This window comes from Martes martes (assembly GCF_963455335.1).
Source record: "Martes martes genome assembly, chromosome: 5".
Classification (NCBI taxonomy): Eukaryota; Metazoa; Chordata; class Mammalia; order Carnivora; family Mustelidae; genus Martes; species Martes martes.
Window position 1 is genome coordinate 108,317,162 of NC_137892.1, and position 27,316 is coordinate 108,344,477.

A 27,316-nucleotide genomic window follows, 5' to 3' on the forward strand; every position below is an offset into this window, starting at 1 on the left:
TACATAGATCGCTGACAAATTTCCTTTACTTATTTTTGTATCTGCATGATTGTAAAAAAGCAAATAGTGTTAAATGGCTATTTTTGGTAAAAACACACAGTGTTCAAACCTAAGAAGGATTACATTCTTTGGACAGGTTTTATTCCCAGGATATCAAACGCCTTGGCCATAACAGCAGCTACTGCTTCACAAAGGAGCATACGCCACATGTTTACCTTCAACACTTGTCCTGAGAAAATAAAAAAAGAATGGGATTAATGTGTCTTTTCAAAAATCATTACTGAAGAGTCTTTGTTAACTTCTGTATTTTACTGAAAGATGAACAGCCTACTCCATCATGTTTTAGAGCTTTAGCTAGAATTACCTCCATATTAAAAAATACAGATAGATAGGGGCACCTGGGTGGCTCAGTGGGTTAAGCCTCTGCCTTCGGCTCAGGTCATGATCTCAGGGTCCTGGAATTGAGCCTTACATCGGGCTCTCCCCTCAGCAGGGAGCCTGCTTCCCCCTCTCTCTCTGCCTGACTCTCTGCCTACTCGTGATCTCTGTGTCAAATAAATAAATAAAATCTTAAAAAAAAAAATACAGATAGACAATCCAAAAAAGAAAGGTGTTCCTGTTCAAGACATCTGTTTCTAACTGATAAAGGGAAACAAGGTCTGCAATGATTTATCTTTCTTTTTAAACTCTTCAAGAGTTTTATCTTAGGCATCATGGTCTGATATAACTATAAACCTTAATTCCAGGATAATAGTGAGATTATTTTTTCCTAATACAGTTTCAGTTCACACGCATGACCCTCAAAAACACCTACTTGCTCTATAACAAATCACTTCAGTCTACTTCAATAACTATGTAACCTTAAAGCCTAGATAAGAAGAGATACCAATTTTATCCCAAGGGCAGTTTCCATTACCAAGAACTCCCAGACTCATTCTGGGACCCTCAGTAATTCTGCTTCTAGTTGGCAATGCCCTATTCCTAGTCCTCTTTCAACTGTTTTCTTTGGAGTCCTATGGTTCTGTGCCATGTGCCTGAGGGTGGGAGAAACTGCTCTGGGAATGAGAATTCCGTTTATGCTCTTATGAGATCTAGTTGAATTTTGTCTGTTATGTATGATATGGACCAGTATATAACTGTTTGGGGGGAAAAAGCAGTGGGGGGGTGGGTTCCAATAATAAAACAAGTTGAAAACCATCTACACCCAATTCAAAGAAATGCCTTGCTGATGCCCCACCCTCCAATATGACCACTGAATGAGACACTGACCAGTTTGCCGATCTTTTTCCACACAGTAACAGTTATCATAGAATTCTGTGAAAGTAGTTGCCAGCTCATAGATATAATCACAGAGAGTGTGGAGAAATAAGTCATCTAAAATCTTCTGGAGAATCTCAGGGAACCGTAAAATGCACCGGCCTAGTTTCCATTCCTTCTCATGGTCCAAAATGATCTTAGTCTCTTGAGCAGCCTTCTGGAGCATATCTTCATCAATATTGGCCAGACGTGCTATAGACCTAAGAAATCGGGCAACAGTCATCAATTTCTATGGTTAGGCACATTCTTTTCCACTTAAGAGACAACACAGTAAGAAATAACTGATATAACTGGAAATCCTATCAATTGATTCAAAATAAAACAAAACTACAATTACCTGATTCTAGTGAAGGCATACAACAAGTAAGCAGCTGTGTTTCCCCTGTCATCCAGCATTTTGTCAAAGGAGAAGATGTAGTCATTCAACCGGTTATGAGAAAGATCCGCATATTTGATACAACCATAAGCAACAGATGTCTGAGCAGCCTTTAATTCCTCTACAGTTAAGACCTTTAGGGAAAAAACAAATACTTTATAGTTTACTGACCACTGCCTTTGTCCTGGTGTCTCAGGCTCAAGACAGGGATTGGGAGCATCTAATGGTTCTCCTTTGTCAGTAAACTAATAAATATTGACACTGAGGGAACATGGGCCAATGTACAAAGGAAAGAATAATGAAAATACAACTCATCAGCTCTGGATAACAAAGCATGTTTCTCTGAGAAACCTGATCTGTAAAATATGAAGTGTCGGCTTGAATACTTTCCCCAAAACGTATTCAGTAGAGATGAAATAGGAAACACCAATTATTAGAGAAAGACAAATACCATATGATTTTGCTCATGTGGGACTTAAGAAACAAAACAAATGAACAGATTTTAAAAAAACAAAAAACAGACCCACAAATATGGAGAACAAACTGGTGGTTACTGGAAGGGAGATGGGTTGGGGGGATGTGTGAAATAGGTGAAGGGGATTAAGAGTACACTTATCTTGATGAGCACGAAATATGTACAGAATTGCTGAATCACTATACACTACCTGCAACTAGCAACACTGTACGTTAATTACATTGGAACTTAAAAAACAAAACATGGTGTCAGAAGTAGGAGAAAGAACTCATGCATTGTTTTGTTAATTTTGGCCACGTATTCTGAAGCACTATCAGGCCACAGGTGATTAAGGTGCTGTTCTGGACATGAGGGAGTAGCCTGTAGTATAACAACCCTTCTACCAAAGGCAGCTATTTAAAAGTTGGATAAATCATATGAAACAACTATATGAAGTCACCAGAGAACATCAACACAAGCTAAGTTTGAGGGGCTCTGTATAAGGGAAACACAGAAGTTGACTGAGTTCCACATTTACATGACCTTTCCCCCTAGGACACTGTCCAAATCACTATGTGGTGGGCAAACATGGAACAAAAGCCAGGCAGAAAGAAGTGGTCTTACTGGGGTTAAGAGGACAGAGTTGAGTTTGGAGCTGCCAAAGCAGTGAGGACAAAATCACCAAGTGGGAGCCACAGAGGAGTGAAAAACCATCCAATGGCTGGCATTAACAAGGCAGGACTCCCCACAAATCCAGCAGGAAAGAGCAAGTGGGTGGCTGAGGAACGGACCAGATTTCAGCAGCTGTGTGAGGCTAGGGCATCCAGCAGGAGCAAGGGGAAGGGCACTAGTGAATACACTAGAAGGGCCCTATTTCACCAATAAGAACCTCACCCCAAGAGTAAAATTGAAATGCTTCATTCGGCCCTAAAAAAACCCAAGACCAAGACCGACAGAATTAAGATAATAGCTGGTACACTATCTGCCAGAGGAAGACTGAAATGATTGTTGGAAGATGACATTATAGAGAACTTTTATAATTTTGCATTCACAACACCTAGCATCTAGTTAAAAAAAAAAAAAAAAGCAGCTTAATAAAGCTAATAGATGTGACTGAAAATCAAGGGGAAGGGGTTAGGTCAGGGAGGATGGACAAGAAAAAGGAAACAAAAACAACAAAAGCAACTTTAAATCTGGAATTGCTTAGAATAAAGATATTGAGGGGCACCTGGGTGGCTCAGTGGGTTAAAGCCTCTGCCTTCGGCTCTGGTCATGATCCCAGGGTTCTGGGATCGAGCCCCACACCAGGTTCTCTGCTCAGCAGGGAGCCTGCTTCTCCCTCTTCCCTGCTCCTTCCCTCTCTCGCTATCTCTCAAATAAATAAAATCTTAAAAAAAAAAAGTGTGAGAGACATGGAGGACACATAGTCAAAAATTCTAATACAGTCAGTACTCAGGATTTTGGAAAGAACAGAATTGGCAAAGATGCAATAATTTAACAGCTATGGCTGAGAATTTTCCTAAACTGATGAAAGGTTACAACCTACAGATTAAGGAAACCCAGCTACTTCCCAAGCAGGATGAGTTTACCCCCATCCCCCACCCACAAAAACCTCAAACCACACTTTGGCCTTTCTTAGTCAAAGTACTAAAACAAAGTCTAAGAAAAATAGTAAAAGTAGTATCAGAAAAAGTCACAGTATTTTCAAAGAAGAAACAATGAGACAAGTGATACTCAGAGAAACTACAGAAGATAGAAAACAATGGAACGCCACCTTTAAAATGCTGAAAGAACTACCGGGCTAGAATCCTATGCCTGATAAAAATACTGTTCAAAACTAAAGGCAACGAACCATGAGAGACTATGGACTCTGAAAAACAATCTGAGGGTTTTGGAGGGGCGGGGGGGTGGGGGGTTGGGTGAGCCTGGTGATGGGTATTAAGGAGGGCACATTATTACATGGAGCACTGGGTGTGTACATAAACAATGAATTCTGGAACACTGAAAAGAAATTTAAAAAATAAATAAAAATTAAGAAAAAACAACTAAAGGCAATACAAAGATTGTTTTCAGAAAAACAAATGCCAACAGAATTTATCACCAGCAGACCCGCACAACAACCAAAAAAAGTACTAAACGGAGATCTTCAGACTGGAGGACAATAATCCCTAATGGAAGCAAAAACACTTCAGGAAGGAAGTGCATAGGAAAGGGTAAATACATAAATATAAATGAATATTGATGATCTGCAACAAATAATGGTTAAAAGACTTGAAAAGTTCCTTCATAAAAGACAAACGGCCAATTAAGCATTAGAAAATGCAATCAACATCATGACTCTTCAAGGAAATGCAGTTTTTTGAGAGAGGGAGCAAAAGAGCAAGCACAGATGTGTGCATATGGAGGGGAGGGGCAGAGGGAGAGAGAGAATCTTAATTAAGCAGGCTCCATGCTCTGCTCAGAGCCTGATCTCACGTTCCTGAAATCATGACCTGAGCTGAAATCAAGAGTCAGAGGCTTAACCAACTGAGGCACCTATGCACCCTGAAAAATGCAAATTTTAACCATAGTAAAATGCCACTGCCTTCACCAGAAGACTGACAAATCCAGTGCTGGTAGACAGGGGCAACTGAAGTGGTCATATATTAGTGATGGGATTGCATACTGGTTATAGTACTCTCCTTGGGGGCATGTACTGCATGGAGCACTGGGTGTGTTGCATAAACAATGAATCTTGGAACACTGAAAAAAAAAATTAAATTAAAATAAAAATTAAAAAACAACCCCCCCCCAAAAACCCACAATACTCTCCTTAGCAATTTTTAATGAAATTAAGCACAAGCCAACTCTAATCTTAAGTCCACCAATGATATTCCTAGATATATATCCCAAAGTGAAAGTGCATGTATCCATAAAAGGGCTATAACAATGCTGAAATTAACATTTTATTAATATCAACCAAGAAACGGAAACAACTCTAATGCCCATCAATAGAATGGATGAACAAAATCTGGTATATTCATACAACAGAACACCATTCATTAGCAATAAAAAGAAAAGAACCTGATACACCTAGAAAACAGCACCATATTTTATGAAGTCCTAGAACAAACAAATTGACCCATGCTGACAGGAAATTTTCTGGGGTGATGGCTGGAGTTACCAGGCATACATATGTGTAAGAGATCATCATGTTTCAAATTTTACTGTATGCAAATTGGTCAAATAAATAAAAGAGCCAAAGCAGTTTTTACCATCATGCAGAATAAACAAATTGGTGAGACGACCAAAATTTCCACCTTTCATCTGATTGTGCTAGATATGCCAATGCCAGGACTAAAAGGGAAAACTACTCAGGAGATACCAGCTGTGGAGGCTTGGCAACCACCTAGTAGAAGTAGAGAGAAAAGCTATTTTACATTTCATTTTGTTGGCAATGGAAAGGGAGCAGGTGGGGACAATGTAGTCTCATGGCCTGCCTTCATCCTCTCTAGATTGTCAGTGATCTATCTGAACCAAACAAAAGGGCTTTCCCTCAAAGGACCTTCTTTTGTGTTTGGCTCTTTCATGTCTGTATTTCATCCTTCTCTATTTCTCTTTCTGTAATTGTACTGTTTATAGTAGTTACGTTCATTCCAAAATATCACTTGACTTACTGAAGAGTAAAAGACACAAGACCCTTTGAATCTCACTTTGAACTTCCTATCTTAAAAAATGTTTTCCTTGTCAAATTTTCTTCATTTTGCTTTAATTTCTCAAATTACACACAAATCTAACCACAGTTCTTTTTAAGGGTGCTATGAAAGCCCACTACATTGTTGCTACTCAGACGGCTGACCAATGGCCTTGGGTGGTAAGTGTTGACTGCCAGGACTACTACTCTCCCAAGCGCTCCCAGAAAAAGGAACTCAGCAGATGCAGATCCTACGGTAAGCTGGAGAATCTAACCTCTTAAATAGAAATAGTTTTGAATCATTGGTTCAAAGTGGTGACAGGAAAATGCCAACAAGAAGCAGAGAGACTATGCCACATTAACACAGGAGGAAACACAGCCTTTTTAATAGCCATAAACTGTATTTTCAAACTAAGTGCTCAGGAAGGGAACAAACTTACTGTGGAGTAATTTCTGAGCAATATAAGCTTGTCCTAAGTGGATTTGCTCCTCATAATGTTCCCCAGTTCTCTTGGTAAAAACAAAAATGAAAAAAATCACAATACAACACACAGTACAAACTATGCAAATAAGGCTTTGGATTACCTTATCTCTTTCTTTCTCCTTCAATTTGTCCATGGATCGTTTTAGTCCTTCTTCCAGAAGGTCTATGAGGCGCACTGTTTCACCTGAACGCGTTTTAAACTTCTTCCTAAAAAAATTTCAGAGTCTCAATTATGTAGATTTTGAAACAGAACTTCTCACTTAGAAATCTTTGAAAATGAAGGTTTGACACTGCCTTGTTCCAGCTGGCAACCAGGTAAGATGCCAAAAGAAAGAGTGGTACTTTGGGGAAGGGAGGGAAAAATGAAACAAAACGAAACCAGAGAGGGAGACAAACCATAAGAGACTCTTAATCTCAGGAAACAAACTGATGGTTGCTCGAGTGGAGGGGGGTGGGAGGGATAGGGTGTCTGCATGATGGACATTGGGGAGGGTCTGTGCTACGGTGAGCACTGTGAATTATGTAAGACTGATGAATCACAGACCTGTACCCTTAAAACAAATAATACATTATATGTTAATTTTAAAAATAATAATTTTTTAAAAGTGTGGTACTTTTAAATTATCTTTCATCTATAGCCCTCAACTCAAAGCTTTCTACGCGTTAGGCTCCTAATAGCATTCTCTTCATATTGACCTATAATACATTCCCCAAAAGGAAAACAAAGACATTTGTTAATTTGCTTGTTTTCATGAACAAAAAGCCTGGCTTACTTTGCCTTCTTTGAAAAGTTAATAAAATACATATTTGCTCCTAGAATGGTTTGGGGACTATACAAATTCCTAACTGGAATCTCCTTTGCATTTCTCTAGATAATAATCCCACCTGCTGACTGGCAACCAACTCTGGATGCACAACAGAAATCAGCTTAAAAGCTTAAGAAAAGCAGGATGGGGGCACCTGGGTGGCTCAGTGGGTTGAGCCTCTGCCTTCAGCTTGGGTCATGATCCCAGGGTCCTGGGATTGAGCCCCATATCGGGCTCTCTGCTCAGCGGGGAGCCTGCTTCCCCCTTTCCCTCTGCCTGCCTCTCTGCCTACTTGTGATCTCTCTCTCTATCTCTGTCAAATAAATAAATAAATAAATAAGAAAAGAAAAAGAAAAAGGAAAAGAGGGCTCCATTCATACCCACTGAAATCAATCTAAGGATTTGGCAAAAGCACTGATAAGCACTGTCCTGGGCAACATTATCATTAAAAGTATTTCACAGGGGAGCTAGGGTTAAGCATCTGCCTTCAGCTCAGGTCATGATCCCGGGTTCTGGGATCGAGCCCCACATTGGGCTCCCTGCTTGGTAGGGAGCCTGCTTCTCCCTTCCTCCCTGCTCATGCTCTCTCTTGCTCTCTCTCTCTCTCTCTTAAATAAACAAAATCTTAAAGTATTTCATAAACATTGGATTTTACTGGGGCCCTGGCTGGCTCAATTGGTACAGCATATGATTCTTTTTTTAAAAACTTAATTTTATTATTTTTTAAGATTTTATTTATTTATTTAACAGGGGGAAAGAGAGAGAGCATGCACAAGCAGACGGAGTAGCAGGCAGAGGGAGAGAGAGCAGCAGGATCCCCACAGAGCAAGGAACCTGATGCAGGGCTGGATTCCAGGACCCTGGGATCATGATCTGAGCTGAAGGCTTAACCCACTGAGCCACCCAGGTGCCCTGAGCATATGATTCTTGATCTTGGGGTCAGGTGAACATAGAGATTACTTTTTAAAAATTGAATTTTACCTATTAAACAGAAGTTTGCACAACACTGAGTTTATAGCATTTTTTTTTTTAAGTTAAAAATTCTTTGGGGTGCCTGGCTAGCTCAGTCAGTAGTACAGTGTGTGACTCTTCATCTAAGGTTGTGAGTTCAAACCCCACACTGGGTACAGAGATTACTTAAAAACCTTTAAAAATTTTCAATGCAATAATCGTACAAATAAGCATGCTTTTCTATCCAACACAAAGCCTACCAAAATAATCAAGATACTTCCTATTAAAATAGTATTTTCCAAGTTACCTCAGGAAGGATCTTCTTGCCGTTTATCACAGAATTAAAATCCCTTTATTACGCACCCTCTGAATACATTAAATACTTCTGTGACATCCCCTAAATAGTAGTGTTCAGCAACCTTCAAATCTTCTTCCCATCAAAAAGCTAGCCAAAATGCTAAGGGAGGCCTTCCCTTAATGTTATCTCTATAATTATTGGTCTTTTCTGTTAGTCCTTATCTGCACCTGTCTTTAATTTTTCTGCATTTTTGGGGGTTGGTTTATTCCTTGGCCCTGGTTCTAATATGAGGGATCCATATCTGAATATTGAAGTTTTTTAAAAAAATACCTAACACCTATTTTAGAACCTAATATGTCAATAACTGCCCTGGTGGGGCCTGGCGTGTATAGTTTAACAGTCTCCCTGGGAAATTGTTCCCCTTCATAAAACAGGTTCCTTCAAGGAAAAGGTCATGTTCTATTATCTCTGTGTATATACTGGAGCACCCAGCCAATGCCATGCACAGGGTCTCAGTAAATAGAGGTCAAAGGAATAAGAGGAAGATGATTAAAGGATTAACTATTTACTGTAAAAAAAACTTTAAAACAAAATTTCAGGACACCTGGGTGGCTCAGTCAGTTACGTGTCTGACTCTTGATTTCAGCTCAAGTTATGACCTCAAGGTTATGGGACTGAGCTCTGTGTCAGATTCCACATTCAGTGGGGAGTCCGAGATGCTCTCCCTCTCCCTATGCCCCTCCCCGCACTCGTGCACTCCATCTCTCTAAATAGATAAATCTTTAAAAATAAATAAAACAAAATTTCACTAAGAAACAGCAAAATCTGACCATTTTAATGTACATATTTAAAATATGGTAAGCTGCCACTGGTTAGCTATCATTAAAATTCTTTTTCTTCTTTAGTGACCTAGGATGCCACACATGATGCTGAATGCATAAATATGAAACAGCAAATAAAGGGAAAAAATCCGGGATGCCTGGGTGGCTCAGTGGGTTAAGCCTCTGCCTCCGGCTCAGGTCATGACCTCAGGGTCCTGGGATCGAGCCCCGCATTGGGCTCTCTGCTCAGCAGGGAGCCTGCTTCCCCCTTTCTCTCTGCCTACTTGTGATCTCTCTCTGTGTCAAATAAATAAATATTTAAAAAAAAAAAAGGGAAAAAATCCCTTAGCATTATATGACCAACAAGTTAAATGCCAAGATACAAATATTGGTGATTAATGTAGATATAAAAGTAAATTTGATAATTTCATCTAATTGTAAAAATAATCATCTAAACATTAGTCTAAAAAATGAACAGTTAAGAAACTAAGAAAATATAGGCCATACTCAACTCATTGGTTAGCTTTCAAGCACATTCTTTGGAGACCATGGATACCAAAATAGACTTTGTATCTTTTGATTCTAAAAAAGTGCAGCTCTGTAGAGGAGTCCTACATTATAATATAGAAGTGTTTGATGTTGATTCCAACAAGGTCTGTGATCTCCACATAATCTGTATCTAAAATAATAATCTGACACACCTAGCCTGACTTTTACAATGGATAATTAAGGCTTTTGTAACATTGGCTAACCAAGCATCTTGAGCAATTTCATGCGGGGTTTTTTTTTTTAGTTTTTTTTTTTTTTTTTAATTTGACAGACAGAGATCACAAGTAGGCAGAGAGGTAGGCAGAGAGAGAGGAGGAAGAAGGCTCCCTGCTGAGCAGAGAGCCCAACACAGGGCTCGATCCCAAGATCCTGAGATCATGACCTGGGCCGAAGGCAGAGGCTTTAACCCACTGAGCCACCCAGGCGCCCCCTTCATGTGGTTTTTAAAACCATTACCACCTTTGTGTGATATTTGGGCTGTATCACTAACTCTAAAATGCCACAGATTTTAAGAGACATGATAATTAAGTAGCTAGGTGATCCTAAGACGCTATTAAATGCAAGATGCTGGGGCGCCTGGGTGGCTCAGTGGGTTAAAGCCTCTGCCTTCGGCTCAGGTCATGATCCCAGGGTCCTGGGATGGAGCCCCACATGGGGCTCTCTGCTCAGCAGGGAGCCTGCTTCCCTTCCTCTCTCTCTGCCTGCCTCTCTGCCTGCTTGTGATCTCTGTCTGTCAAGTAAATAAATAAAAAATCTTTAAAAATAAATAAATAAATAAATAAAGGCAAGATGCTAAATATTTTGTGCCTTTGGATTGATGAATACTATCTATATATATTTGCTTGTATTAACCTTTTAGTTCATAAACACTGAACAGGACATGGGGAGATGACTGGAAAATAGAAAAACTGGAAATATATTAACACACAGGTCTCAGGACACCTGGGTGACTCAGTCAGTTAAACGTCTACCTTCGGCTCAGGTCATGATCTTGGGGTCCTGGGACTGAGCTCTACACCGGGCTTCCTGTAAATCTGTTAAGTCTATTTTATTCAACTTTGTCCAAATCTCCCTAAAAGGCTACATTCTCTAGCAGTGATAAGATATAGGTACAAAAAGCCTCAGCTGGATTCACCATTACCACACATACAGACTAAAGAAAATTGCACATGTTTTAATTCTAATATGGTATCAAATGAAATGTAGTCTCTTCCAAAGAAATCTGGGGGTCAGGTACATTACTAACACTCAAGACTCTCCAGACTTACTTGTCTTCTCCCAGCACCACACCAAATCCGGCATGAGACACTCGAGTTACTTTTGGGTCATACCAACCAGCCATCTGGGCAGCACCAAATACTGTCTGGAAGTGCACAGACTGCAAAGAAACAAATAGAAAGTGATGCACTCAGCTTTCTAATAACAAAAAAGTGACTTAAAACTCTGTGCTAAGGGATAAAGATTTGTAAAGTTCACTCACAAATCTTAGAAGGCAAGCATAATTGTAAAAACTCTTCTTTATACCCAAGAAGTAAGAGTGTAAATATGAGAGAGTAAGAGCAGAACTGTGGTACTTTCTAAGTCCAGAGGTTTTTAAAGTGGCTGAATTAAGAACAGCTTCCTGTGCAATAATCTCAATTAAATTTTAGGTCCACAACTACCTTTTCAGATAGGAAGGGTCACTGATGTTTATGGAAATAAGCTGAAAAGCTGGGAAGTACTGGAGTATGACCAAATCCAAACCCTGTTTTTCATCTTATGTTCCACTGCAGTTCTGAATTTTAGTCTTTGGGAAGACTTATAGTCTTCCAGTGCTAAATGCCATAAACCCCACCACACTGTCTCAGCTCCAAACAGATGATGTAAGCACATAAACAAATCTACAAACTCACTTGTCCACTGTCCACCACATAGATAACCATATCTGCTTTTTCCTCAAGTAGTCTTTGTTTAAGAGCAGCCAGGTCAGATGTATCATAGGTATAACCTCCATCTGATTTTACTATGGTTAATGGTATAGAACATCCTGGGACAAAAACAATCTTTCTGCCGTCATCCACTTGCACAAATCCTAGGAAAGAAATCTTTATTAATAATGTTAAAAGAACCCTGAAGGAATGTAAAAGATGAGCCATTATAAGATATTTACTAGAGAGCTCAAGAAATCACATTTTCCCCCACATTATAACCTATTATGAGTTTTGGAAAATGGCTATTGTCAAGGTTGTATTGGCACCCACAATGTTCCCAGGACACAGCTGAAATATCCTGGTAGTTTTCTGGAGTCACACTATACTTGGCTCCAAACTCTATAAAACACCTTACCGGGTTCTGGGTGGCTCAGTCAGTTGAGATTCTGACTCTTGGTTTCAGCTCATGTTATGATCTTGGGGTCTTAGGACCGAGTCTTGCATTGGGTTCTGCACTCAGTGCAGAGTCTGCTTGTCCCTCTCCCTCTGCTCCCCACTCTGCACTCTCCCTCTCTCTCATAAATAAAAGTAAAATCTTAAAAACACCTTACTTAAAAACCCACCTACTCAAAGACAGAAACGGGAATCCATGCTCCATTTTCAAGTTAGAGCCATATACTTTCTCTGGGGAAAAGATGCAATTTCTACGACTGCCTCCTGAAATGTACTGAAAGGAAGTGAAAATTGTACCAGGGTCCAGGAAACAAACATGGCAGGGCTTAGCATTTGGAATGATTAGTGGAAAGAAAAAATAAAGTCATGTTCATATATTCATGTTGAAAAAGGCAAAATTCTGGGGCGCCAGGGTGGCTCAGTGTAAGCCTCTGCCTTCGGCTCAGGTCATGATCTCAGGGTCCTGAGATCGAGCCCCACATCAGGCTCTCTGCTCAGCAGGGAGCCTGCTTCCCCTTCCCCTCTCTGCCTGCCTCTCTGCCTGCTTGTGATCTCTGTCTGTCAAATAAATAAATAAAAATCTTCAAAAAAAAAAAAAAAAAAAGAAAAAGGCAAAATTCTTTGATGTAGTAAGGGACAAGAAAGAACATGATGACAAAACAAAGCTATATTTGATTACTACTACGTAGTAATTTCATTAAGTCTGAAATTCAACCTTCACAATAACTCTATGTAGCACATATACTATTAGTATTGATTTCTTACAGTTTAGGAATCTGAGGCTTGGTAAGGTAAAGGCAGTGTAAGATCGTAGTTAAAAACAAGTTCTGAATGTGAAGAAAGGGGACCCTCCTGCACTGCTGGCGGGAATGTAACCTAGGGCAACCACGCTGGAGAGTAGCATGGAGGTGCCTCAAGATGTTAAAAATACAGCGATTCTACAATCCAGCAACTGCATTACTAGGTATTTACCCAAAGAATAAAAAACACAGATTCCAAGGGAAACATGCACCCAGATGCTTATAGCAGCATTATCAACAGACCAACTATGGAGAGCCCAAATGTCCATTGAATGATGAGTGGATAAGAATGTGGCAAATAAACAGAATGGAGTATTACTCAGCCATCAAAAAGAATCAAATCTTGCCATGTGCAACATTGCAGATGGAACTAGAGGATATTATGCTAATGCTAAGTGAAATAAATCAGGGAAAGACAAATACCGTATGATCTCGCTAATATGTAGAATTTTAAGAAACAAAACAAATGAACATATCGGAAGGGGGCAAGAAAAAAAAGGAGAGTGGAAAATAAGCCATAAAAGACTCTTAACAACAGAAAACAAACTGAGGGTTGAGGGAGGGAGGGAGGTGGTGAATGGGCTAGATGGGTGATAGGTATTAAGGAGGGCACTTATGATAAGCACTGGGTAAGTGATGAATCACTCAACTATACTCCAGAAACCAATACTGCACTGTGTTAACTACCAGAAATTTAAAAAAAAAAAAAAAAAAAAAGGCACTGAGGCTAGATTGCCTAGGTTTAATTCTCAGACTTATTAGCTACATGACCTTGGCAAGTTACTCATTTCTCTGTGCTTCCTTCTCGTCATTAAAAATGTCCCTAAAATTTTACTGTCTTAAAAGTATAATCCCTAGGCCACAGATTGTGATTAATAAATATCAATTCCCATTCAAGGAACCTGGCTTTCTTGGAGATAACAAGTTAGCTGATTCTAGCTCTGAGGCAGGACATAAACAAAATAATCTTAGAATGTTGGGTACTTGAAAGCAAGCAAACTATCAAAGACTAGAGACTACAGGGGTCGAGAAAAAGACAAAAAACAAGAAACCCAATTTGAGGAGGCTACCTTTAGCCAAAAATGGGACAGACAGAATTAAAAAGGCAAATGATTAAAAAATATGAAATATATTAAATGCTGTTTATAATAATGCTAAAAACAACTCAGTTGGATGTAGAATATGCTAAGCAACTAATTTATTATTCTGAAATGGATGAATCATGCATTTATACTATTTGTCTTTTGTGAACTGTACTTCAGGATAACCCAAAATAATTATGTGGCAATGTTTGGCACAGGAGAATTCAAAGTAACAAAGGAGAAACAACAGAACACTACCATTTTCCAACCTCCAATGAAGTAATGGATCAAAGTCATGATCATCAAGAGCTGCTAAAAACAACAGAGGAGGGTCTAACAGGAAAATCTGTGGACAGGAGACGCCTGGGTGGCTCAGCAGGTTAAGCCGCTGCCTTCAGCACTGGTCATGATCCCAGGGTCCTGGGATCGAGTCCTGCATTAGACTCCTTGCTCGGTGGGGAGGCTACTTCTCTCTCTGCCTGCTTGCGCTCTCCACCCCCCCCAACCCTGACAAATAAACAAACAAACAAATAAATAAATAAAATCTTAAAAAAAAAAATCTGTGGACAGATCAGGCTGACACCTGAACCTACTAATCCATCTTAACATAAAGAAAGGCAACCAAACACTGTTGGACTGCTCGTAAATAAACAAAAGACAAAAATAGAAAACACAAACCATAATTTAAATCAAGCCTCTTCAGAAGATAGAGATGGAGGAAATGTTAAATAACACCATGTGGGAAATTTTCTAAGACAAATGGCCTAGTTTCTTCAGTAACAAAAGGGAAAAGCAGGCAGTAGGGAGGGACCCTAAGGATTTACCTAATTTTTAAGATGTATATTAAATATAATGTACGTCTAGACTAAAAAAACCCTAACGATTAAAGATCATAATATTCTCTCCACTTTCACCTGTTTGAAAATTTCCATAATGAAAAGCTTAAAAAAGAAAAAAAAAAAGAAAAGTAGAATGCCTACCTTTATCTTCAAATTCCTTTACAACATCATTCATCCTGTCTTGATAGAAGGATTCCCCTCTCTCTACTAAAGAGATGTCCAATGCGTCATAGATTTTATTAAACTCTAGGGAAAAAAGTCACCAAATTAAAAAAAAATGTGTAAGAATTTAAACAAATAGGAGACATGCATCTTACATTAAAAGAAATTTATTATTGGGGCGCCTGGGTGGCTCAGTTGGTTGAGTAACTGCCTTCGGCTCAGGTCACAATCCTGGAGTTCTGGGTTCAAGCCCTGCATCGGGCTCCCTGCTTAGTGGGGAGTCTGCTTCTCCTTCTGCCCTTCGCCCTCTTGTACTCTCTCTCTTTCTTTCTCAAATAAATAAATAAAATCTTAAAAAAGGATATACATACAGACTTGTTTTTTAAAAAAAATTATTTTTTTTAGATTTTATTTTATTTTTTAAAGATTTTATTTATTTATTTGACAGAGAGAGACACAGCGAGAGAGGGCACACAAGCAGGGGGAGTGGGAGAGGGAGAAACAGGCTTCCTGTTAAACATGGAGCCCTACATGGGGCTTGATCCTAGGACCCTGGGGTCTTGACCTGAGCCGAAGGCAGATGCTTAATGACTGAGCCATCCAGGTGCCCCAAGACATTTATTATTTAACTGCAACATTCTAGGGGCACCTGGGTGGCTCAGTCAGTTAAGTGTCTGCCTTTAGCTCAGGTCATAATCCCAGGGTCCTGTGATCAAGCCCCCACATTGGGCTCCTTGCTCAGAGGGGAGCCTGCTTCTCCCACTCCCTCTGTACCTCCCTCTGCTTGTGCTATCAAATAAAACCTTAAAAAAAAAAACCAAAACCCAATGCTGCAACATTTTATTTATTAAGTAAGCTTAAAATATGATGCACACTATATACATACTGCCATTTTGAAATGTGAAAATACAGGAAGACACTCATCAAAATATTAACAGTCAGTGAGACTATATATTTTTTTCCCTGTCCATTATGTTTTTTCTACAAGCAACACGTACTTCTTGTGTAACTTCAGAAATGTTACCCTTAAAAAAATGTAAAGGAAAAGAAAAAATGAACAAGCTTCTCCCTCTCCCAGTCCCCCTGCTTGTATTCCTTCTTTCTGTCTCTCTTTGCCAAATAAATTAAAAAAAAAAAAACCTTAAAAAATAAAAAATAATGTTTGAAAATCTGAAATTGTCTTATATCCTGCTGTCTATTTCTCTTCACTCTGGTCTGACACATTTCTAAACAAATTTATTCCAATGAGTATTAAAGCTTTGGTTGTTACTATGAATAGGATTTTCCCTCTTTCCTTTCCTAATTAAAAAAAAGGTTTTGGAATTGAATTTTTCCTAATTAACTTTTCCTGGTTTCTAAGAAAGTTAAGATTTGCACTTGACTATCTTAATAAACTTTCTTAATAGTTGTTTCAGTGTCAGAAAGTATTTTTTTTTTTCTTAATCTATTTGCCCATCTTTCAAAGTTTAACATGTCACTAAAGGACAACTGAGTAAAGACCCAAGGAAACTACACACAATGATATTTCTGGGATGAATAAATGAATTAAGCCTAGAAACTCACCTTGGCGGGAAACATCACAGATAAGCTTCCAACCTTTTGTAATATCTGGATTTTTACTTTGGAGCAGAACTACACACTGGTATGCCCGCTTCTTAAATTCCTCCTCAGTATCAAATCTCTTCTTGGATTCCTATGTTTGAGAAGAAAAAAAAAAGTAATGTTTATTAAGAAAGAGCCAGTTTTTTATTTCTAGATCAAGAATTTATTCATTTCTAAAACAAAAAGCAAACACACACACAAAAACAAAAGTGAGGAAAGTGAAAATTTACAACACCAGTACAAAAAACAGAACAGGTGCTTTATCACACTAGTCAACAATAGTTACGAATCAATGTACCAAAGAATCCTATGACTTCCTCTGAAATCATTTTCTTGAAAATACAAATTCTCACCACAGTGCTACCTCCACTTTTCCAATTCACAAAAACCTTCTCCACCCCAATGGCGTAAGAGTATATAAAGAATAACTAACAGGAAGGGTTGAATTTTCTGTGCTTCATCTTCCATTCTAGAAATGGTCCTGGATGAATAATTAATTTTTTGTAATTAAAAATAAAACTGCTTTCATTGGTTCTATCTATTCTGAAAGTAACACATGCTTACTGCAAAAAAGGAAAAAATATATAGTTAACCCTACCCCAACCTAACCATGGATAACATTTTGCTGCATTAATTCTAGAAATTTCTTTGCAAATACACACCTATGTGTTTTAACAAAAACTGGAATATATGGCTTTCCTTTTACTGCTTTTTAAATTTAGTAATGTATCATAAACCCTTTCTAGCAAACAGATCTACCTTATTATATTCAGAACACAGAACTCCAATAGATTATAACATTAGTTATATAATTGATAGTCTCACATTAGTCAACACATTGTTTTATATTTTTTCATTAGAAAATACTTACAAGACAAACCCCAAAAAACAATAACAAGAAAAAAAAACACACAAATGTTTACTTTTTAATGCTATAATCCTATTCTTGGGAAGTTGTCCATCAAAAGGAAATAAATTTAAGACTTGTATGTACAAAGTTGTTTACTGAATGGATAAATGCACTCAAAAATTTGGGGGGGGGAACCCAATAGGGATTAGTATGAACTTCAGTACACCAATCCAACAAAACAATGTGTAGTCAAACCATACAGTAACATGAAAGTTGATAATGAAATGTAACACAATACAAAAATTATATTATAATCACAAACCATGTAATAAAGATTTGTGTATGGATGTCACAAAGGGAAAGTTGACAGTGCTTAATTTAAAATAATAGTTCCTTTGTCTTTTAAAAACTATTCTTACATGTAACATTTTCAACTCATATAAAAAAGAACATCAAAAAAAATTTTAAATACTAAAATCTTTTGATCAACAAACTCCTAAATTCACTTAATAATGGGTAACATGGTAGAGTTCAACTTTTAACATGCACTAATTAAAAATGCAAAGATACTCTGTGAAAGGGCAGAGAGTTTAGTTTTAACCCCACGGTAGCTTCAAATACCATTCTGAACCCCCTAAAAAAACCTAATAATTATTATGAATGGTAAACACACAAATACTGTAACAATAAATGGTTTCTAACCTTATAAAAGGCCTGAAGATCCCCAATAGGAGGTGAAACTGTTAGGTAATCTGGAAATTTATCCTGCAAGTGAGCGATGAGCATGCCAAACTGGGTCCCCCAGTCTCCTACATGGTTTAATCTAATGCCAATCAGAAGAAAAAACCATTTAAATGACAAACATGCTTAAATTAGACAAACTATATTCCATTAGGAACCACTAACATTTAAGTGCCAGTACATCATGTTCAGTAACATCTTGTTTATTCAGCCGTCTCCTCAACTGGTCTGCAAGCTCCAGGAGAGGCAAGGACAGCATGTGTACATTTAGAAATGCTTACCCCTGCGATGCCTGGGTGGCTCAGTTAAGCATCTGCTCAGGTCATGATCCCAGAGTCCCGTGATTGAGCCTGACGTTGGCCAGCAGTCTGGTTCTCCCTCTGGCCCTCCCCCCACTTGTATTTGCTCTCACTCACTCTCCACTCCCTCTCAAATAAATAAAATCTTAAATTTTTTTTATGGGACGCCTGGGTGGCTCAGTCGGTTAAGTATCTGCCTTCGGCTTGGATCATGATCCTGGGCTCCCAGGATAGAGTCCCCACATCAGGCTCCCTCATCAGCAGGGAGTCTGCTTCTCCCTCTGCCCCTCCCCCTGCTTGTGCTCACTGTTTCTCTCTCTCTCACACAAATAAATAAATTAAATCTTTAAAAAAAATTTTTTTTAAATGTATACCCACTGACAGAGTCTGCACATAAAAGGCCTCCAGGATTTGTGGTCAATGAAGTTCCTATCAATGGACTGTGATTTGTTTATTGTATAGTTAACTGAGACATAGACAGGTGAACCAATGCTGATCATCACAACTTTATGAAAATTTAACTTTTCAACCAATTATCTTAGTGTGATTTAAAAACTAATGCCAGTGGGGGCACCTGGGTGGCTCGGTGGGTTGGGCCTCTGCCTTCGGCTTGGGTCATGGTCTCAGGGTCCTGGGATCGAGCCCCGCATCAGGGTCTCTGCTAGGCGGGGAGCCTGCTTCTCCCTCTCTCTCTGCCTGCCTCTCTGCCTACTTGTGATCTCTCTCTCTGTCAAATGGATAAATGAAATCTTAAAAAAAAATAAAAAATTAAAAAATAAATAAAAAATAAATAAAAAATAAAAATAAAAACTAATGCCAGTGGACAAAATTCTTCAAAATGTGTCAATCCAACCACTTTACACCCTTTACTGTTTTTAACTAATTCCAAACCACCAGATCATCTCTTAACTGGATTCTTACAATAGCTGTCTAACTTACAGTTCTACCTTCTTTGCCTAGTTTCTTCACAGAAGCCAGACTAATCCTTAATCAGATTACACTGCTCCTCCTAATCAGGACTCTCCAATAGTTTCCCCTCACACTTAAAAATAAAAATCCCAATTTCCTGCCATGGCCTACAGGCCCAGCATAATCTCTTTCTTGCCTACCTTCCCCCTAATAGAATATAACCTCATGGATACAGGAAGCACTCAAAAAGTACTTGTGGAGGGGCACCTGGGTGGCTCAGTGGGTTAAAGCCTCTGCCTTCGGCTCGGGTCATGATCCCAGGGTGCTGGGATCAAGCCCCACATCGGGCTCTCAGCTCAGCGGGGAGCCTGCTTCCTCCTCTCTCTCTGCCTGCCTCTCTGCCTACATGTGATCTCTGTCAAATAAATAAATAAAATCTTTAAAGAAAAAAAAAAAGTACTTGTGGAGGGGCACCTGGGTGGTTCAGTGGGTTAAGCCTCTGCCTTCGGCTCGGGTCATGGTCTCGGGGTCCTGGGATCGAGCCCCGCCTCAGGCTCTCTGCTCAGCGGGGAGCCTGCTTCCCCCTCCCTCTCTGCCTGCCTCTCTGCCTACTTGTGATCTCTGGCAAATAAATAAAAGTCTTCAAAAAAATTAAAAAAAAAAAAAGTACTTGTGGAATGAATGAGGTAGTTTTTCCTTGGTTGACCCACAGAAGTCTAAAAGGTATCAGTTCAGAGAAGCCCAGGACATAATTTATTTAAAAAGCCCGGGGCATCTGGGTGGCTCAGTTGGTTGAGCGACTGCCTTCAGCTCAGGTCATGATCCCAGAGTCCCGGGATCGAGTCCCATATCAGGCTCCCAACTCCATGGGGAATCTGCTTCTCTCTCTGACCCTCCCCCTTCTCATGTTCTCTCTCTCAAATAAATAAAATCTTAAAAAAAAAAAAAAAAGCCCACTCTGTGATCAGAAGCAGAACCATACTTACAAATCACTGATTAGTCAAAGATTCTTTCTCAAACAACTTTTTCCATTTTCTAAAGAAATTTCTAAAGGCAAGAGCACATACCTTAGCACATCATATCCTGCAAATTCAAAGAGGCGGCACATGCTCTCTCCTATGATAGTTGACCTGAGATGGCCTACATGCATCTCCTTAGCTATGTTGGGAGAGGAGAAGTCAACTACAACCTGAGACAGGAAGAGGAAAAAAGTTTTTTAGACAATATTGTACTTTAATTATTTAACGTGATAAATATAGGTACAAAGGCCAATTATGTTACAATATATAAATATATCAAAGTAACATCATGTAAATCTTAAATTTGCACGTTATGTCAATACCTTCAATTAAAAAAAGTTTTTAAAGGGGTACAGAAACTATTCTGCTAACATTCATTAATAACATTTAAAAATAAACTCAGACTTAGAAAACGGGTTAGGCTGTAATTCAACTGTGTTAGATTTCTGGTGAATCTACTTGCCCATTATTAATTGAAAAAGAATCAAACTTATTTATACAAATTATCTATCCTGTTTCAGCCAAACCTCATAAATATCAGCAGACTGCTTCAAATGGCTTGTGGAATAAAGTGGAAAGAAAAGCCACATACAAGCAAGACCCAGGCAAAAGGCTATTTCAGTTATGTTCATAATCTCAAATATTAATAATTAAATCTCAATATAAAAAGTGACCAACGGTCACTTGTCATACAGTTCTAAGGTGTTAATATCATTGCAAACTGTGCATATACCTTTTTATTCTCACCAAGGGCAGGGAGTTTAACACCATTCACCAGGAGATTGGTCAACTGTTGCGATACAAAGTCCTTTCTTAAGTGAACATTTATAAAACCTAATGAACAGTAAAGGAGAGAAAAGAAGTCAGATAGTTTCCTATCTTAGAAGACTGCTCACTTCCAAAGACTAAATTTCAATTATGCTGGCTCCAGAGTGCTGATATAGCTCTGGCAAAACAAAGACTCCAACACCACCTGAGGCACTCTTGTTAACTCCTTCTTTCAGTATCTATTTCAAATATTACCACTCTCTTGAAGCTTCCTACTTAATTGTGGGCCCCTTCACTCTCAGTATATGATTTGTTGGTGGCCCTTTTATCACAGACTTATCTGCAATTACCTATCACCTTTTTGCTAATGAAAAATTGAGTCACAGGGAGGTGAAATAACTCATCCACGATTAGGCAGCTCAGACTGGACTAAAACATCAGTTCTGTTAACTTTCAATCCAAGGTATTTCACCACCTTGTTTGGTATACCAGTTTAAACCTACATTTATATATTATATGGTTCTTTTTTATTTGAAAAAGGACCCAACATCAATACGACTACTTAAGAAGGGTAACGCTGTCATACCAGGGCCGGCAATTTCAACTTTTTCAATACACTCATTGTCTGGGAGGTGTTTGGTAATGTTTTCGGCAATTTCTCTTGGATTAACTTTCTGTTCCTTGGTTTTGAGGATCTATAACACAATGTAAAATGATTCATTACACAAGAGTCCAGCAAGTTACTCGAAAATACACAACTGATAAAGCATGAACTGCATCTGTCATTAAGACCCACCAAGAGGCAGAAGCAGAGAAGTCCAATGACCTTGTAGATGGACAGATTAGAGCAGCAAGCATCAATAGTGCCAAGAGGAATACAAAATACAAAATTAAAAAAATCTACACATTATCTAGAATTCTTTTATGAAGATTTAAAATCTTTAGTTATGGGGCGCCTGGGTGGCTCAGATGGTTAAGCATCTGCCTTCAGCTCAGGTCATGATCTCCAGGTCATGATCTCTAGGTCCTTAGATTGAGCCTCAAGTCAGGCTCCCAGTTCGGCAGGGAGTCTGCTTCTTCCTCCCCTCTCCATATGCTTGTGTTCTCTCTGCTACTCTCTCTCTCTCTCTCAAATGAATAAATAAAATCTTAAAAAAAAAAATAAACAAAATAAAATCTTTAGTTATGATGCTGGTGAACAGGATATTCACATTTGGAATTTCAAATCATCAAAGTGTGCAATATTCAGGCTTGGGTAACAAAAATAGTACCCTTATACCTTAAAACACAAACATTTTATACAATGCAGCTATTAAAACTGGGGAATTCTGGGGGACTTGGGTGGCTCAGTTAGTTGAGTGTTGGGCTTCACGCTCAGTGAGCACGGAGTCTGCTTGTCCCTCTCCCTCCCCCGGCTCCCTCTCTCTTGAATAATTAAATAAAAATCTAAAAATGTGGGAATGTTGGTGGCTTAGCCAATTAAGCATCTGTTTTTTGCTCAGGTCATGATCCCAGGGTCCTGGGATCAAGTCCTGCATCAGGCTCCCTGCTCAGCGGGGAGTCTGCTTCTCCCTCTGCTGCCTCCCAACTCATGCTCGCTCACCCACTCTCTCTCATAAAGAAATTTTTAAAATAAAAAATAAATTTAGGGGCGCCTGGGTGGCTCAGTTGGTTTGGCAACTGCCTTCAGCTCAGGTCATGATCCCGAAGTCCTTGGATCGAGTCCCACATCAGGCTCCCGGCTCCATGGGGAGTCTGCTTCTTCCTCTGACCTCCCTTCTCATGATCTCTCACTGTCTCTCTCTCAAATAAATAAAATTTTTAAAAAATTAAAATAAAAATAAATAAATTAATAAATAAATAAATTTAAAAATGTAACTCAAGGGGTGCCTACGTGGCTCAGGTGTTAGGCGACTGCCTTCGGCTCAGGTCATGATCCCAGGGTCCTGGGATTGAGCCTCACAACAGGCTCCCTGCTCAGCAGGAAGCCTGCTTCTCCTTTTTCCACTCCCCCTGTTTGTCTTTCCTCTCTCGCTGTGTCTCTCTCTGTCAAATGAATAAGATCTTAAAAAAAAAAAAAAAAGTAACTCAAAATGGTTCTTATTTAAAAAAAGGAGCAGGCATTCCTCTAACTAAAAATGAAATACATAAGCCCACCTCAGATACCACAGTTGCATCACATATGTAATGTCAACACTGGTTGGTCAATGGCTAACCTGTAATCTCTCACCTTCCAATACTCATCAGTAACACTGAGCAATACTGGACACAACAGGAGAGAAGTACCAAGAATATCAACTACCACCCTTAAATACTGAAAATACATATAAAATATACACATAAAATTTGAATATTCAAACTTGTGTTTTAAAATTAAGAACATACGTCCCTTTTCCTTGAGTTTTTCAGAACTGTGGAAAATAGTCTGCTACTATTTACAATGTAAAAAAAAAGTAACAATGATGATTAATGTTTAAGAAAATCAAATCACCAAGAATGCTTTGTAATAATACAATCACCTGAGAGATACCCATAGCACTATTACACTGATAGTCCCCAAACTTGGGCTGTTGACTTGGTGTCACTATCAGAGGAGGATTTTCCAAATCTGGATATGCAGCCTTAATGGCACAACCAAAGACTTCTTGCAGTCGGCTATTGATGTTAATCATATTTTTAGTTGGTCTGGTTCTTTCTGCTTGAAGACTCTAAGGAAAGAATGAAAATGTCAACAAAATATTAAATTATCATACAAAATATTCCCCCAAATTTTGAGAAACCTTTAAATGTCTTGAGAAAAATTAACATACGTTGTGCAATGCTCATATCTGGGACAAATGTAATAGGACAGCCATCCAGTAAGTGGTTATAAGTCAGAGCATGTGACCAAAGTGACCCAGCGAAAGAAGTAGAGTGAACGAATGGGTGTCCCACACAGTATTTTATTCATCTATGACTTGTTTTCTGTTGTTTGTGTACCTTGTGTTTAGCTACTATTTTTCAATAGGGCAAAGTATCTGTGAAAGAACCAATGAGCCGCACCCCCATGACACTGACAGTATTCTGTCATTTACACATTAAAGCTGTTATGCTGCTATGTTATGGAAACATGTATTAGAATACACTGTACTTGGGTGCCTGGCTGGCTCAGTCAGTAGCTCATGGGACTCTTGATCTTCAGGTTGTAAGTTTGAGCCCCATGCTGGTGTAGAGACTACTTAAAATCTTAAAATAATAATAATAATAAACTGTACTTATTTTCTGTGTTTTTCCTCATACCTTCTACCACACAAGAGACATCTAATAATACTTCTGAATTAAAATAAATACAGAAATGAATACAAATGAGTGCAGAATAAATGAGGTAATCAGAAAAGTGAGGTATCTGAGGGAAGACTTCATGGAAAAGAAATGTTATTTTAAAAGACTCAAAGTTATTTCAAACAGAACAGATCCCAACTAGGTGATAAAAAGACTTCATGGGGGGCGCCTGGGTGGCTCAGTGAGTTAAAGCCTCTGCCTTCGGCTCGGGTCATGATCTCAGGGTCCTGGGATCGAGCCCCACATCGGGCTCTCTGCTCGGCGGGGAGCCTGCTTCCTCCTCTCTCTCTCTGCCTGCCTCCCTGCCTACTTGGGATCTCTCTGTCAAATAAATAAATAAAATCTTTAAAAAAAAAAAAAAAAAAAAGACTTCATGGGAGTGGGGTGGGCAGAGTCTAGATAAATGGAGTCAGCTTTGGAAAGAATTTAATGCCAGTGCAGCCTGGCTGAAAGTAGTATACACACACTGCAGAACAATTATGGGGGTGAGGTCATCCTCCAGGATGTGTCATCAGCAGACTTGAAAGGCAGACCAAGACATTAAAACCGCCACTAAAACAAGCTCAGTTTTTTGAAAAAACTGATTAACACTGTTAGATTATAAGGTTATTAAATAACAAATACAGCACAAGATTCATGGGAAAAAAATTCTGAAATACTAAGTGGAAAAAAACAAATATGACACCATGAAATATAAAATTATAAAATAACCAACTTAGGGCAGAGGACTGTGAGTATATTCCATAATATCTTCTTTTGAAAGAGGCAATTTATTTAAAATTCAAAAAATGGTCTTTTTAAAAAAGGGACTGGCATAAACTATTAAAAGAAATGTCTCAACCTTATTTGAAGCCTACTTCAAGCTGGTCAGATTATTTAGCATGATCAAACATTTCAAGGAGCCTTGGAAGGACAAGGCTATACCAACTTCCCCATTACTTGAACCAACAACTCAGTCCTAAGACAGGGGAAAAGATAGGGTTTCTTTCTTCATGTCTCCATGTTCCTGAGTATACTTTCTGAATCTTGGATAACAAAAGTTTTGTAAAAGATACAATAGTTCAAATTACAGAAGGAAGAACAACCTGGCGTACTTACCTTTCGAAGGATATTCAATCGATACTTTAACTTTAAATTTTCTTCTCGCAACTGCTCCAAATTTGGAGAAGCTTCTAAACAGCCACAATTTTTTAACCGATCAATTTCAGCAGTCAGAGACTTAATCTCTTTTTCCTAAGAAGGAAAAGGCACTTTGCTCAGTCCACAGTCCACTTATGATTGAAGACTTCTGTAAAGGGAATTGCACCATAAACTTATTCTTTTCCTCTCTCCAACAGGGCATGGCAGAGGTGATGGGAATGAAGGACATTCCCTTTGATAAGCCATGATTTTTCCTCCTGGAGGCCTCTGATTACATCAGCGTATTATCCTTTTGTATGAAAGAATTAAGTGTGTATGCTGGAGGAGAGGAACAGGGGTATCAAGCACATAATGGGATAAGCCTTATATCCCCGTTTCTCTGGTCTTAGTAAACCAGTCTGCTTCAGTGAGTGTACCAGCTAAGTTCAAAAGCGACCAGCCTGACGTAACTACCAAATCTTAGAATTTGGGGCTGTTTTAAAAAGGAAATGCCCTTTGTCAATTTAATATACCTCAAGTGCCTTTTGCCCTTTCTTAGACAAAATGACTTCCCAATTTTCCCCTTAGTTTCCATTGTCTCAGGTTCTGGACCAAGTATTTCACTCTAATATAAAAAACTAAACACATGCCAATTCACAAGAAAATAGCCTCCAATATAACAGAATTGCTAAGGAGGAGATTCCTCACCTGAAATTTGAGAATGTTTACAGGAGATAGTTACCGCAAGAACAGGCTGCCATAAATGAGCATATATATATATATATATATATATATTCCACGCACAGAGCTAAACCTTTTCCAGAAACTATCTCTATGATTATCACAACCCGATGAAGGTACTTATACCCCAACCCTGACAAAGAATATATGGCTCCAAACCAGGAAAAACTTGCCATTTTACTTGACCCACTTGTTTGTCGTGATTACTGATTTAATATAAACCAGTCCCCTTGATATAAGTACTTAAACCACTTTCTTATTACTCCTCTCTACCTGAGCATAAGAGATAATGGAAATGTCCCATTTTCACTTGTATAAGCTGTGACCGTTCTTCCCCCAGGAATACGGACAGTGGAGGGCAAATGAACCACTGTATGGGCTTGTTCCACTGCCCTTGCTCAGTATCAATGGACAGGACGGCTGAGCTACGAACCAGGACCCAGGGCTCCTGCTCTTATCCCACCTCCCTCTATACCTGACCCCCGCATCCCGAGAGAGCACGTGTGTGTGCGGGGAAGGAGGACCACAGTGGAGAAAGCCTGTACTGAACACGCCAAGCTCCAGCGCACCGAAGACCTGATCTGGGGGGGGGCTCTAGGAGGGCAAGGACCTCTACACCGGGCACGCTGGTTTGGAAGGCTGAAGATCACTGTCACATGGGCCTTGTGAGGATGGGTTCTTCCTCTCCAACCCCGTGGGGGCATCCCTGGGAGGGTGTTCGCTTTCGAGGTAGCACAGGCCCGGATCTCTGGACAACGCTGCCCGCGCCTGGGGGGACCAGGACGGTCCCCGGTTCCCTGAAGCTGTCCCGATGCTGCTCGGGCGGGAGGTGGATCCTAGTCCTTCCTCTCCCAGCCTTTTCACTAGTCCCATGTGGCCCTACCTGCTGCAACAGCCTCGCGGAGCACTGAGACACTAAACCTTCCATCCTCCCGTCACCGACTCACACTTCAAGTGTCCGGAAGCGGAAAC

The 27,316-nt window shown here is 39.3% G+C and overlaps 1 protein-coding gene across 2 annotated transcripts; it reads right to left on the bottom strand.

The window, feature by feature from the left end:
- Nucleotides 1-27,316, bottom strand: RARS1 (arginyl-tRNA synthetase 1). 2 transcript variants are annotated; one of them, XM_080804775.1, is made up of 16 exons: nt 27,228-27,303; nt 25,583-25,717; nt 23,683-23,871; nt 21,960-21,989; nt 21,750-21,858; nt 21,129-21,229; nt 20,444-20,565; nt 18,130-18,250; nt 16,539-16,668; nt 14,955-15,059; nt 11,622-11,800; nt 10,998-11,107; nt 6,406-6,511; nt 1,655-1,827; nt 1,270-1,517; nt 1-229 (listed from the first exon to the last, which is right to left on the bottom strand). In XM_080804775.1, the coding sequence occupies exons 1-16, from the start codon at nt 27,270-27,272 to the stop codon at nt 120-122; spliced, it is 2,013 nt and encodes a 670-aa protein (XP_080660901.1). In that variant the 5' UTR covers nt 27,273-27,303; the 3' UTR covers nt 1-119. The 2 variants fall into 2 exon arrangements, with proteins under 2 accessions (XP_080660901.1, XP_080660902.1); XM_080804776.1 differs by lacking the exon at nt 21,960-21,989 and having other exon boundaries at nt 27,228-27,316.